Genomic DNA, 15179 nt, shown 5'->3' with positions numbered 1-15179 from the left:
AACACTTTGTCGATAGGAGGATAGCCAAGGTGGGGGAGCCAGCTGGTACCGGCTGTGTTGCTCTGACAGCGGAATAAGAGGGGTAGAAGCTGGAGTTCATCAAAAGGACAAGGTGAAGAGGATGAGTGGATGAACTAAACGACCCCTGAAGACCACCGACTCAAAACACTGAGCATGTGCAACTGGGAGGAGACTATGTAAATGATTTCCAGGAATTAAATTTAACTATCCCTGCCTTTTCCGAGGAATGCCATGCATATGTATGTGATGTGACAATATAATCATGAATTGTTTTACAGTGGCACGCACATTAGGAGGAGCGATCCCCTGTGTGTCCGCCGTGGCGATAAAGAATACCTGCTTCGTAGTCTGGCAGATTGACTATTGAGTCCTGATTTTGGCTTTTCCGACCCAGATGGAACCCTCTCTGCTCGGCTGCAGGATCCGCTGAGAAGGGGACTCCCTAGGGTACCCCGGGATTTTCCTGGAGGGACTCCTCGCCTCATCCGAATCACTGTGGGAGCAGACAAGGACCGTCTTCTGGAAAGGTATTCTTTAAACATTTTTACTGGGTAAGGCTAGCCAGGGGTAAAGACCCATAAGTTGTGTAGGAACATCTCACACTGGGAGGTAGCATGGGGTTACTAGTGCCTACGTGCCTTGGGGTGGGCGAGCCTGGTGTTAAGCTCGAGCCCCAAAAGGCAGTACTGACTTGGTGGTAAGTCAGTACCTGCTGGGGTGATCACTTGTTTAAATAAATGGTTACCTGGAGTGCGTTAATCAGAATTGGTATTCTGGGAATATTGGTTATTGTGTGCTATTGGTAGTAAGTGTTGCGAGGTTCCACCAGGCGTACGAATGCGTGCGAGAAGACTGTGCTAAGGTCTCTGTAACTGGATGTATAAGAAATCAGCACATCTTTGTATTATTTGTGGTAGTATTAGTATTGTGATATGGTGCTGATCTATTGCTATTGATCTGGGATATTGCTATAAGGAACTGAGTATTGAAGATTGATGTAGGTTTGACGAACCGTTTGTGTGAACTCCGGTGTGGGTGGCGGGTGACGGGAGCGCAGCACAGGGCGAGTGCGGGGCTCTGATCTGCGGTCCCGTTATCCCGCGAGGGGTACGGCCGGAGATGAACCAAGTGATGGTGGGGTCTTAGGACCCTTATAACCTTATTGTCAACTTGATTACTGACCGATAGTGTGCTATTCTGATTAATTTACATACACAGTAATGTTTGTGTGCCGCGTAAATAAGGAAACAAAATGGGGGGGGAAACAGAGCAGTGAGATTCTAAAGAAAAGTCCTGTAGGGTGCATTTTGGCACACTGGAAGGAGATAGGGGGAGCCCTAGGAGGGGTTGTGGACAGGAAAACTTTGATAAAATATTGCAATCAGTGGTGGCCGCTGTGTAAATTGGATGATGAGGAAAAGTCGCCTTTCAACAGAACTTTAAATTATAACACCTTGTTACAGTTGATGTTATTTTTAAGGAGAGAGGGAAAATGGGATGAGGTATTGTATGCAGACATGTTCTTTGAATTAAGAGACCACCCTGAGTGGCAGGAGTGTGGTATAAATATTCCCCCGCGGGATCCTCTGGTATTGGCATTAGAGAAGGAGCAGAGAAATAATGAAAGGGAACATGGAGAGTTGATGAGGTGCTGTTTGGCTTGTAGTACTGGACAGAGGTGTCTAAAGGTGAAAGAGCCTAAGAGAAAGGAGGAGACAGATGAGGATTCTTTATTAGACAGACCTGTGTGTCAGCCCAGACCCCCTTCACCCCCTACCTAGGGGTAGGTTGCTTCCTACCCCTAGATCAGGAGCATCTTCCCTGGAGTCGGGAGATGATGAAGAAAGTGACACAGGGAAAGGGACTAGTATGTCTTCTCCAGTCACTTCACGAACTAGGAGCAAATCTAAGGAGGCAGCTAAAGTGCTAGCTCCACTGCAGGAAGTAATAGGACCGGACAGACTGGTTAAAGTTAGAGTACCCTTCCCATATAGTAATCTGAAAACTTGGAGGGAAGTGGTAAAAGGCTATCAAGATGATCTGGCCAAAGTAGCAAGGTGGTTTGAACTAATGACATGGAATTTGGATGTTCATTGGGGAGACATAGATCTAATGCTGAGTGAAATGACAGAAACAGAAAAAGGTTTGGTGATTAGAACTGCTCGTAATCAAGTGGAGGCACAGATAGCAGGAAATGCTATACAGGGGACCGTGAACGATCATGTCCCATTGCAGGATCCGAGGTGGGATCCTAATGATGCAGGTCAATATCAGCTATTGAAACAGTATCGGAAGTGGATTAAATATGGAATAGGGAATGCAGTACTGAAAGTGGTGAATTGGTCAGCACTCTATGCGGTAAAACAGGAGTATAATGAAAGCCCTACTAACTTTCTGGATCATTTAAAAGAAGCAGTGAGAAACTATACTACCCTGGATCCCTCCTCTGAGGAGGGAGAACAGCAGCTAGTCTCCTTGCTCCTAAGACAGTCTTCGGTAGACATTAGAAAAAAGCTGCAGCAGGTTAAGGAATCCAATAATAGGGATTTAGAAAGATTGCTTGAAGAGGCTTGGAGAATTTTTAGGAATCGAGAAGATACGGAAGGTAGAAGGATGACTAAGGTAGCTATAGCCACGGTGGCAGTATTGGAAAAGAAAGGAGTGATTAGTAATGGTGGAAGAGGACGGGGCCGAGGACAAGGCAAACCATTCGGAAACCAAGGGAACAGACTGTTGGACAGGGATCAGTGTGCATTTTGTAGGGAAAAAGGACATTGGAAAAATGAGTGCCCAAAGCGTCAGGGAAACTTGATAGCTGAAGTTAATGTTGATTGACGGGTACCTGGGGCATCTACCCTAGCGGATCCACTGGTTAAAATAAAGCTAGGAAAAACAGAATGAGAAGTAGAATTTTTGGTAGACACAGTCGCTTCATATTTGGTTTTAAATCAGGAATTAACTCTGATCGGTGAGGACTTTGTCAAGGTAATAGGAGCAACTGGCCAGCAAGAGAAGGCATACTTTCTAAGACCACTCAAATTTAAGCTGGGAAAACAGATTGGGGTACATCAGTTCCTGTATTTACCTAATTCACCCAAACCCCTATTGGGATGAGATTTGTTAGAACAACTAGAAGGCAAGATAGTTTTCAAACAAGGAAATACAGAGTTAAAAGTAAAAGAGGAACAACTGATTCAGCTTCTGAGCCTGGCATTAATCTCTCCTAAAGAGGTGGAAGGGACTTCAGGGGAGATACAAGAGATAGTCAACCAGGTATTTCTGGGGGTATGGGCTACAGGGACTCTGGGAAGAGCAAAAAATGCTACCCCTATAGTAACAGAACTTAAAGAGGGAGTTGGCCCTGTGCGACAGAAACAATACCCCTTGAAAATTGAAGACCAAAAAGGGATAGAGAAACCTGTAAACAGTTTGCTGCAAAACAAACTACTTGTTCAATGTGACTCTCAATACAATACTCCTATACTGCCTGTTAAGAAGCCTAACGGTACTTACCGGGTAATACAGGATCTGAGAGCAATTAACAAAATAACTAAGGATCTCCACCCTGTGGTGGCTAACCCGTACACTTTCTTGACAAAGGTAAAAACGGAACAAGTCTGGTTTACAGTTTTAGATTTAAAGGATGCATTTTTCTGCTTGCCCATAGCCAAGGAAAGTCAGAAATTGTTTGCCTTTGAGTCGTAAAGCCCCTCAATGGGACGCAAGACCCAACTAAGCTGGACAGTGTTGCCCCAAGGATTCAAGAACAGCCCAACCATTTTTGGCAATCTATTAGCCAAAGAACTCGAGTCTTGGAATCTCCCTCTAGGTAATGGAATGCTTTTGCAGTATGTAGATGACTTGTTAATAGCCACAGAAACACAGGAAGACTGTATTTGATGGACTGTAAGCTTATTAAACTTTTTAGTCTTAAATGGATGTCGAGTCTCTCAACAGGAAGCCCACATGATGTGACAGCAGGTGACTTACCTAGGATATGAACTTTCTGGAGGACAACGGGAACTGGGGACATCACAGAAAGAAGCAATCTGTAAAACCTCTCTTCCCCAAACGGTAAAAGAACTCAGAACATTCCTGGATGACCGGTTGGTGTCACCTGTGGATTGATAACTACGGACTACTGGCAAGGCCTTTATATGAACTTTTGAAGGAAAATCCTAGACAGCTAAAATGGACTAAGGGCACAAGAGATGCTTTTAAACCTCTTAAGGTGGCCCTCATGGAAGCTCCAGCTTTGGGGCTACTGGATCCTACCAAACCCTTTTGGCTATACTCCCATGAGAGACAGGGAATAGCTTTAGGGGTCCTTGCTCAAAGAATAGGACCCTACAAAAGAGCTGTGGCCTATTTCTCAAAACAACTTGATGAGACCAGTAAAGGCTGTCCAGGCTGCTTGAGGGCAGTAGCAGCAGTAATCCTGAATATTGAAGAGGCATGAAAATTTACCCTGGGACAAAAGATGACAGTATTGGAGACACATGCAGTTTCAGCGGTATTGGAACAGAAGGGGAGCCATTGGCTCTCTCCTTCTAGGTTTCTGTGAAGTACCAGGCCATTCTGGTAGAATCGGATGGTATATCACTTGAGGCTACTAACACTGTAAACCCAGCTTCTTTCCTGAATGATCTCACAGCTACAGTAGAACCACTGGAACACAACTGCATAGAGACCATGGAAGCTGTCTACTCCAGCAGACCAGACCTAAAAGATGTACCACTAGAGAATGCGGAGGTTTCATGGTACGCTGATGGTAACAGTTTCATCAAAGGAGGTACCCGAATGGCGAGATATGCAGTTACTACCACTGAAAAGGTGATCCTCTCCGAGAGAGGTGGGACGGAACTTACCAGGTGCTTCTGACCACCTTCACTGCAATCAAAATCAAGGAACAAACGCCCTGGACCCACTACTCTAGAGTGAAGAAAGTGCCAGCACAAGTCTGGACTTCTGAAACCAAGGGACCTTTGAAACTTAAACTGCGGAGGCAGAGTGATGGGTCAAGACATGTCTATTATAATAATAATAACCATGAGCCAAATTCTTTGGGTCATAGGATAGAAACAGAATTTATGCCTCTCCTTGGTTCAGAATATCACCCAAATTTTGAACAAAAATGATTACTGGATTTGTACCCAGATGCCTAGAAATATAAACCATGGGTTGCCCTTAATAGGAATCCCAATTCCAGCTAAAATATCTTGGTCCTCCTTGTGGATAAACACCACCCTGAACAACAGCAGGGGACAGGAACAAGAACTGAATATATCTGACCCGACCCCACAGGAGCCTTATAGTACTTGCATTTAGAGATGCAACCCCCTGAAAGGGACAGGCAAGATGGATTATCCGGACAACAATGTGTTTGTAGGAAATTTTACTAATAGTAATCAAACAGAAAATACTGGAATCCACATAGCTAAGGTTACTGAGTGGCAAGTATCTGCCTGAATAGGATGGTACTGGTTGTGTGGGAATAAAGCCCAAAAAGTATTGCCATTAGAATGGAGAGGAACTTGCACCCTTGGAGGTGTAGTTCTGAACATTACTATTCTAGATAGAACACATCCACAGATTGGATGGATAAAACCTTACTTCATGAGAATGAAAAGAGCTATTAATGCTATAGCTGACAGGCCTACTGCCTTTCATAGTTTTGTAAGATGGCTCATTCCTTCACTAGGAGTGAATGAGTTAGAGAAAACTACAGTAAATATTTCAGCAGTAATAGAGAATATTGAGAATAAGACTGCTGATGATTTGCAGACACTACAAATCGAGGTATCTAGTTTGTCAAAGGTAGCAAAGCAGAACAGGATTTACTATTGGCTTCCCAAGGTGGTGCCTGTACAATCATAAATACAAGCTGTAGTGTACATATAGATCAAAGCAGCAGGATCTCTATGGATCTAGAGGAAATCTGGCAACAAATTAAAATATTAAACGCAGTAGCAAAAGACGATACTTCTTTTGGGTTCCAAGAAATCTGGGAAAAGCTGACACCATGGTTGCCAAATTTTGGATGGTTAAAGCAGATCCTTGTAAATGTCATTATCTTAATAGCCCTAGGACTCATAGTATGTATCATGCTTAGGTGTTTCCTATGGTGTTGCCAGAGGACAACGGATCATTATTCTCAATGGATAAAGGTCAAAATATGGCACCAGGTAGAGACGGGGAAATATTTTAAAAGGCCTCTAGAGAATAATGGAATGCTTTAGGTTGGCTCCACAAGGGTCAAAGAAAAGGGGAGACTGAAGGGATGCTAAAGGGTTAACAAAAAGACCTTTGTGAAGCCAACTGTAGCTAGAATGTGATAAGAGCCCTGAGTAAGCAGAACATCCTTGAGAAAGACCCAGCTTAAAGTGCTAGCATTATGGTTCAGGTTAACTTACTAACCATATGAGGTAAGCATAGATAACAAACTAACAGTGTATGGAATGTGCATCATTAGAGAAAGAGGAGAGATTTGAAGGCATGTAGGGGAACAAAATGTCTAACACTTTGTCGGTAGGAGGATAGCCAGGGACAGGAACCATGAGATACAGAGGTAAAGGGGGATGTTTCAAGGATAAGGAGCCAGCTGGTACCGGCTGTGTTGCTCTGACAGCAGAATAAGAGGGGTAGAAGCTGGAGGTCACCAAAAGCACAAGGTGAAGAAGAGGAGTGGATGAAGTAAACGACCACAAGAGACCCCTGAAGACCACCGACTCAAAACACTGAGCATGTGCAACTGGGAGGAGACTATGTAAATGATTTCCAGGAATTAAATTTACCTTTCCCTGCCTTTTCCGAGGAATGTAATGCATATGTATGTAATGTAACAATATAATCGTGAATTGTTTTACGGTCAGCGCGCACATTAGGAGGAGTGATCCCCTGTGTGTCCACCATGGCAATAAGGAATACCTGCTTAATAGTCTGACAAATTGACTATTGAGTTACTTTGCGGCTTTGCACAGCTTCACAGGTTTGTATCAGTTTTCTCAGCTGTATGAAGACGTGCTGATGCCTTCTAGCACATCTTTTAACAAATCTGCAGAAAAAAAGCAAGGTCAGCACACTGCTTTTCAAGCAGTGACACACAAGAAGGAAGGTCAAGTAATTAAGCCACAGACTAGAAGTTATACTTAAATAAGTCATTGAAAGTGATCTTAACACACAAACAAGTCACAGAAAGGCACTCGACTGGATTTTGATTTTCACAATGTTTGATAACTGAAAAGTTTTGTTTCATTTCTGAAAAATAAGTTAATACAAAATTTAAAAAAAACACTGATGTGCAAGTCTTTGCTGCACAGGAGGTACATTTTCATACTTTAAAATAGTTTAAAATATTTCTACATAAGGAACAGAAATTCTTGTATAAACAAAGAGTGTTTCTTTGCCAACAGCAGCTGTCAACTCCAGAACACAGAATTAAGATGACAAGAGAACCAGACAGTCTAAGTCACTGCCATTTGTGTAAAAAAAAATAAAAAAATTATGCCACCGTTTTCTACAGCTCATCATGCTTGTATGTAAATTCCCTTGCAGATATAAACCCATCACCATCTTCATCTTCTTTATCAAATATGTCTTCAACCAAAGCATCATGCTGGGTGTCATTTACCACTGCTCCATGCTTTTCAAATTCTTTCTTCAAGTAAATTTTCACCTATTAGACAAAAGGTAAGAGTTAATATTTTTAGGCTTATGAGAGAATTTATTACTGTAGCATTAAGAGGGCCACTATGTTCAGGATGGTAGTATTAGACAATAGGTACCTTCCTTCCTATGCCACTTCTAGAACAATACTTGTCTGATTCTGCAGCCCCGTTCAGTGATGAAAGACTCTTCAGTCATATAAATGACAGTAAAACTAGGAAATCAGTTGCCATACCTTTATGGCATCTGACTGAAAAATAAGCCAGGAAAACCCGTCATCTGATGTCTATACAGTAAAATATAAATAGCTAGGCAGAACTTAATAGCTACCAATTGGTCAGACACCCAAACAGCTTTTTGACATCTTAGCACTTCAACAAAGTAGTAGGTGTCAACAGCTGCCCCAAATGTATACAGAAATCTGTCCACAATCTCAGCATTTGCTGTTCTAATGGGAACTACATTAAATTAAGATTTATTTCTAAACATCTCAAAATTCTGAAGGACAAAGATTCAAGGTAGCTTTTAAACAGACTACTGGCACAATTATTTACACTAAGCTAGTTACTAATGGTGAGCAGCATTTTGAACATCACGATTATTTTTACCGAGCGTAAGGTTTAACTACTGAGATCCCAAGTGTTCTAAACTGCAGAGCCTTCTACAAGAATATCAATACCAAACACACCCACCTGTTAAACAGATACCACTTACATAACAAGAACTGTAACAATGGACTGTTAACAGCAGGATAAATGGGTCATGTTTCAGGTCTGTTTTACTTATTTCACATTCTGGTATTTGTTAGGCTCATTGCTTACATTTGTAATACACAGACACTGGACACACTGACAGTGTCTGTCTGATGCACAGTATGGAAGATTAGTCTTTCGGGTCTAGCAAACTGCACCAGACCCAGATCTAAAAGAGTGCAGTGGTTTATTATAACGTCTCATGGATGACTTTTGCACAGCAGAAAAGCAGACAAATGAAAATAAGAGACAAACAGGTGAACAATGGTGAACACACATCCTTCAGACAGTGAATGCTATGAAACTGGACTGCCCTAGAGCAGAATAATTTCTAATTCCAGTTTATTAGTAAATCAGCAGCTAACTCCCAAAAGCCCTGAAGTCCGGTTTTGTTTCTAATATGTTTTACTTTTATCCAAATCTCCCGTAAGTGTGGTGCACACATTGATCACATGTCTATGCCTCAGCTTACCGAGGCCACATTTGAACCCCCAGTCCAGCAGTCCTACTGGGATTCAAGGCTCAGCATTGTGCAGCATAGATGTGCATCCCTGGCTTAGTTTTACTGAAAGAATCTATTGTTAAGGTGTAAGAAAGTACATGAGCTGAAGCCATGCAAGAAAGGCAAAGCATAGACAGGAGCTTAATTGTTGAGCCAGAAACAGTTGGTTTTGGAATCGTTGAGCCAGTAGTTCAAGAGCATTCAGCAGGGAAGATACCAACACAAAAAGGCATAAAGCTCCAAAAGCAAAAAAAAGTAGAGAATTGGAAGGCAGCAACATGGAAAGTCATCTCCAGGGAAGAACAGAGACTTACCCTTCCCCACATGACTAATGACCACCTGGCCAGCAATAACTTTTTGGATGTCTTGCCATTCATGATGAACATATCAGTTCAGTAGTTATTCTAAGAACTCGTTAGTCCTAGTTACCCGTACTGTGCATGGCCCAATAAATAATTGCTTTAAGCACTCTTAAATAGTGTATTCTGCTTGCAGAGTTGCTCTGTGCACAGTAGTAGCTAAAAATCTAACTTGTGTTTAGATACTTCCCTAACAGGGTCAAGTTAAGTGAGAATGGAAAGATAAGCCTGTTGTCCTAGTTTTGGCTGGGATAGAGTTAATTTTCTTCCTAGCAGCTGATATAGTGCTGTGTTTTGGATTTAGAACTGGAAGAATGCTGATTAACACACTGATGTTTTTAGCTGTTCCTAAGTAGTGTTTAGACTACTCAGGGACTTTTTGAGCTTCTCCTGCTCGGCCAGGTGCATAATAAGCTGGGAGGGAGGACAGACAGGACAGCTAACCCAAACTGACCGAAGAGCTATTCCATACCATATAATGTCATGGGCATGCTCAGGGGGAGTTAGTCGGTCGGGGGGAGAGTGATCACTGCTTGGGACCAGCTTGGCGCTGGTCAGTGGGTGGTGAGCAATTGCATTGTTCATCACTTGTTTTGTATATTCTGTATATTCTCTTACCATTATTATTGTTATTCTCTTATTAAAACTGTCTTATTCTTTTCTCTTATTAAAACTGTCTATCTCAACCCATGGGTCTTACTTTTTTTTTTCTGATTCTCTCCCCCATCCCACTGAGGGGGGGCAAGGGGGTAGTGAGCGAGCGGCTGCGTGATGCTTAGTTGCCAGACAGGTTAAGGCACGACACCTGTTAGGTTTGCTCACAAGAAAGGTAACCCACTCACCTCTTGCTTGGACAGTTTCCAGTCATCGTTAAGATCCATCTCTTGGAACGACTCATGAGACCTTGGACCATTCCTAATTTCTAGAAGGTCAATGTTGAAAATCAGTGTGCTCTCGGGTGGAATTTTTCCTGCCCCAAACAATAAACATGGAGAAAAGTTAAAAACAACTACATATTCAGTGCCATACAAAAGCCATATGTGTCAGAGCAATGGTCCAGTAATCCTACTAATTTCAAAGCATCCTGTGATTTGAACTAACAAGGAAAAGTATCTGCAACAGTGATAACTGTAACTATTTCAGCGCATAGCCTGGACTCTGAGCAGCCCATACAGCACATAAAACTAGTTGCATCTAAAGTTGTGTGTTAGAGACTAGTACATGTTGATATGAGCTCATACTCAGCAGTCATCATCACAGGTTTATGAGACAACATTCTTGAATCTCTTCCATGGCCAGAGCACAAGTGGAAAACAGTGAAGGAGACTGTACAGCCAGACACGTGGCCACTACTGTGACATAGAGCCAAGACTGATGGATGGGGTAGCAAGAAGAGTACAATCCTCCTGATACACCATAACCCCAGCTGATGGATGGGGTAGCAAGAAGAGTACAATCCTGATACACCATAACCCCACCAGTCTCCAAATTCCTCTCCACTGCCAACTGACACTTTGTACCTGCTATTCTCCCACTGGAAAAACTCTTCTTGCAGAGAAAGGCAAGAGGGCAGCAATGCTGTCAGTATCCCATAGCCGTCTCCGGACTGCTGCGCGAAGCGCTGAGCTATTTCCAAACACACAGTAGAAACTAAGTAGATAAACATGCCCAAAAGACATGTATTGGCATCATTCAATTTTTGATGCAGATGAACAGACTGATAATTTCCTAATAGTGCCAAAGACCATCCCCTTCTCCCCTCCTCCCCAGGATTTCAGTTTATCAGGCATTGAATTTTACAGTGGTGTTATATGCCTTCATGCTAACTGCTGAAGCTACTGTCAAAGACCTTTTAGCATACCACTTTGCTCCTTATATAGAAATATATTTGGTCCTATTCAACCTCTCTATATTGATGGCAGCACCCCCAAAAAATATTCGCTGTGCCTTAAGACAGGGAAAAAACTAATCCACACCTACTATTTTGGAGCTGGGGTGTTAAATAAATACACCCTGAGCTGCAGCAACAGATGGGCTTGTAGATTTCTGGGATGAATAAGTGTGCAGAAAGTTCTGGAAACAGAGGGCACAGTGGCCTGCTTAGAGTATGGAACACAGGTAATTTTTCTGAGTGTTAAAGAAAGAGGCATCTGACTCATCATTCAAGTCAGACAGCAAGCAAGGCACCAGGTGGGAGGCTACTGAAATTATGTGCATTCAGTAGAAGGCATGAAGAATATGGAATAATTCTGTCTTTAAGGGCATAATTTGAAAATAGCAACATAATTATGTTCAAATACTTCAAAGTTTTCCTAAAGCAAGTAATTTCTTACAACAGCTAGCAATGTTTACTTGTTCAGCCTTGCACTAAACACAGAGGTGAGGCTTGCAAGTCTTTGAAGAACTGTACTACTTTAGATATTAATCAAGGCTTGTGATGACTGCAACATTTAATATCTTTTTGTGGAAAAGTTTACAGTTGTGTGCTGCATACAGTCAACTAACTGACCACCACAAGTTTCCTGTTCTCTACTAGAAACATGGTTATTTTAATACTCTCTCTTGAACCCCAAACCACAGCTTGTAGAAAAAGATGTTTTAAAAGGATACTTTAAAGAAAGAAGGGTATGGAGTATGCTTTTATCTACGAAGTACTACTTAGGATGGAGTAGTACTTAGCCTATGTTCAGCCCTACTTGCCAGATGATACAGACATGCAAACACTCCTCATTCCTAAAACAGTCTCAGAGTAATGGGAGAGGACAGTAGCAGGAAGGATTATATGTTCCAAGACATTTACCCTTTCTACTCTGAAACCTTGCATTACCATTTGTGATACCTGTTGTTGTGACAAAATATTCTAATAATTAATCAAAAAAACTTAACTAAAACAAACACCATAAAGCAGAAAAAAGTAACCATCTTTCAAACTGTCACTCATTTAACCGCAAATTGCAGATCTGGCCCTCTCATTAAAACAGGAATCTGGAAACCTTTGAAAGGAAACACCAAACACCATCAGTAGTAGACAGCTTGAGAAAATACTCCAAACAATGCTTTTATCTGTCTGTACATCATTCAATACATTTTCAGTAGATGCCAGCATGACTGTCCATGTGCCTGCACATCTTACTGTGGATAACAGGGACCACTGCCCAAACTGAAAATAGCCAAAAGAGAGAAAGAATTAAACGTCCATATTTGGAGAAATAAATGGCGACTTTTCACTGCATCAGCTAAGAACTGGGTGGGCAGCAGTACAGGGAGTTTCTTCAGGTTCTTGTTTGCAGGTTGCTTTTAGAAGGAGGCTTGCACATGCACATTCATGAAGTATTAACCACAAACACAGATGCAACGGCCAAAAAGCCAACTGTTACCTAAGCAACCACTTCCAGCTTGACTGTAAAAAGAAGGAAAAAAAAAAAAAGCAGAGCACTGTTGAGCACAGCACTGACAGAAAAGACACTCAGAGCATACAGCACAGTAGCCATCATCAATTCCTATTTTTTTCTCCTGTATTCACCATGTAACCACTTAAGAGTTATTTCTGCAGAAAACAAATTTGTGAGGAAGACCACCTTACTCCATCAATTTTTCTTACTTAATGGAATCAGCCTGGAAAGCTTGAAAGCCTGCTAACATCTTAGGCTAAGAAAAACAGTAAAATACAGAGATTAAAAACAATTGAAGTAAGGGAAGGACTTCAGGTGTTTTACCTTTCCCTTCTTTTCCATAAGCAAGTGCTGGTGGAATAGTTAGCTTCCGCTTCTCTCCCACACACATGTCCTTCAAACCTTTGTCCCAGCCTTTGATAGCTTCCCTTATGCCAAGTGTAAACCACATAGGTTGACCATTGTTATGCTTGTGACTGGAAAAGAATGGAATAAAACACTTTGCCTTTAGACAGCAAGTTCCATAAAAGGCACATAGAGCAGATGGAAGATGCTCACAGCATAGATACATAATTAAAAACACACCGATATTTGGCACCTTGGCATTTCTTAAGTGAAGGACATAGACTTTTAAAGTCTTTAAAACTTATGCCTTGCATGATAAGGTTCCTTAAGAAGCAGAAAGAAATAAAACAACATCCACATGGTGTGTTTATGACAACACTGAACAACCTGGATCCCCACCTTCACTTCCCTGATCACCTATTTCCACTTTGAAACTGATCAGACTAGAAATGCATTTCTGCTTAAAAATCTACATTTAAGCCCATGCATATTCTTTGGTAAATTGCAAATCAAGAACCAGCTTGGCCATGATTACAATATACCTTGTAACATGCTTAGAAGAATCGGCCACCTGTCTTCCAAAAAAGCCATTAGAAAAAAAAAAAAAACCAAACCAAAACCAACTACAGGACAGTCTAGAAAAACAGAAACAAATGCATGCAAAACATTCAAGTTTAAAATAGGCAGACAAGCCCCTTTTCCAATCTAACCAGGTGGTACACCAGGACTACTTTCACTCTACTGAGTTTTCAAAGCTCGACTTACTAGTCATGCAGGAAAGGTGCTTAACAAGAAACAGAGCACTTACAGAAGTTAGTCAGCAGCAAAAACTTAAGAGTGTCACTAGAACTCCTTTTAGAGAGGCAGGTTAACTACAAGAGAAAATTAGTGAGATTTTAGTTTAAATAATCTGCAAGAGTATAAACATGCAAAACATTGTCTTTTTTTTATTTTTTAATATGTTCCTTAAAAGTAGACTTCAGACATAGCCTACAGATACTTGAGCATTTTGCTGTCTCCCCCCATCAACACTTCGTTGATGTTTTACAGGAAAGGCAACATTAGCAAGTCGTTGCAGGCCCTTAGCAAACTCATTCGAATTTCTGGCTCTCCCTCCTACTTGCATTACTGTGGCTCTGGTATGTTGATTTGCCTGGTCCGGGGCAGGGGAAGAATATGCTATTTCAGTAATGAAAAGCTGTCATTGTGCTGCCAGTAGTGGAAGGATATATATCACTTTTTATAACTAGAGGCAGTCTTCTCCCCTAGAAGTTTGCTTCGGAAACCAGACAGAAATTCGTGCGTAGCAGGAGATATATTAAACTTCGGAAATCATGCACCAAATCCTGTGTCTAAATTGCAGAAGAGGATGTCCAACATCTCCGTCTTTTAACAGATGCCACATAGCTCTATTTTCTACAGTCTAACCAGGAGGAAAAAAAAAAGCTAAACAAGATTTATTTTATAGCCTCCATGTGGCAGGGGGAAAGGAGAGAAGTTTGACTGTTGGTGTTCATCTTAAACAGCATAGTGAGTCAGTGCTTCCTGAACTGCCGAAGTATAAAGGCAAACCAAACTTTCTGAAAATAAGTGGCAGTGGAAAGGGTCCCACACACGAATTTGTGCAGCGTTATTTAGGCTATTTTAGTTCAATAACAAATAAAAGTCTACGGCATGCTATGAACATGCATGCATTGCTTCTGTTTCCTTGCACACAGGTAAAGGCCAGTTTTGGGAGGGAGGGGCAATTGTAAAAAATAAAATAAAAAGCCACCCGCCCTCCACAAAACACTCCTCGCAGAGCTACTTCGCAGGTGGACTGCGGGCCACTGTGAGGGGTCCGGATTCAGGAAAGCACTGTCAGAAGACATCACCTACATGAAAATACATATATACAGAGAGAGATGTAATTTGCCGGTGCAAGCTCACCCACCAGCCCGCTCGCCCGGGGCCAGCTACTTACGTGGAGTGGAACATGGAGCCGTCCTTCTCCAAGAAGCCCTCGTAGTGAACCAGCATCATGTCCCCCCACTTGGTCCTCCTATGGCAGAGGAACGGCTTCTGCAGCACCTCCACCTTCACGTCAGCCGCGGGGATCAGCGCCGCGGCCGCGCAGCCCAGCGCCGCGCCCAGCAGGGCGGCC

At 42.1% G+C, this 15179-nt stretch overlaps 1 protein-coding gene across 4 annotated transcripts; it reads right to left on the bottom strand.

Annotated features, from left to right (window-relative positions):
- Positions 1-6514: 6514 nt before the first annotated feature.
- On the bottom strand, positions 6515-15173 carry FKBP14 (FKBP prolyl isomerase 14). Of its 4 annotated transcripts, none has more exons than XM_035894102.1 (5): positions 15000-15088; positions 13845-14910; positions 13016-13167; positions 10142-10269; positions 6515-7696 (listed from the first exon to the last, which is right to left on the bottom strand). In XM_035894102.1, exons 3-5 carry the CDS (start codon positions 13140-13142, stop codon positions 7538-7540), a joined length of 414 nt encoding a protein of 137 aa, XP_035749995.1. In that variant the 5' UTR covers positions 13143-13167; positions 13845-14910; positions 15000-15088; the 3' UTR covers positions 6515-7537. The 4 variants fall into 4 exon arrangements, with proteins under 4 accessions (XP_035749995.1, XP_035749996.1, XP_009636888.2 ...); XM_035894103.1 differs by having other exon boundaries at positions 13845-13908; positions 15000-15084; XM_009638593.2 differs by lacking the exon at positions 13845-14910 and having other exon boundaries at positions 15000-15173.
- Positions 15174-15179: the final 6 nt, after the last annotated feature.

The sequence above is a fragment of the Egretta garzetta genome, unplaced genomic scaffold, assembly GCF_000687185.1.
Source record: "Egretta garzetta isolate BGI_Z169 unplaced genomic scaffold, ASM68718v1 scaffold94, whole genome shotgun sequence".
NCBI classification, from domain to species: domain Eukaryota; kingdom Metazoa; phylum Chordata; class Aves; order Pelecaniformes; family Ardeidae; genus Egretta; species Egretta garzetta.
This window is presented reverse-complemented; position numbering and strand designations above follow the sequence as displayed.

Coding starts and splice junctions, on each gene's coding strand:
- FKBP14 (XM_035894101.1), bottom strand. CDS start 13,262: ATGTATCTATGCTGTGAGCATCTTCCATCTGCTCTATGTGCCTTTTAT. Junction 10,270..13,015: donor TTATGGAAAAGAAGGGAAAG/GTAAAACACCTG, acceptor TGTTTGGGGCAG/GAAAAATTCCACCCGAGAGC. Junction 7,697..10,141: donor GGAAACTGTCCAAGCAAGAG/GTGAGTGGGTTA, acceptor TTTGTCTAATAG/GTGAAAATTTACTTGAAGAA.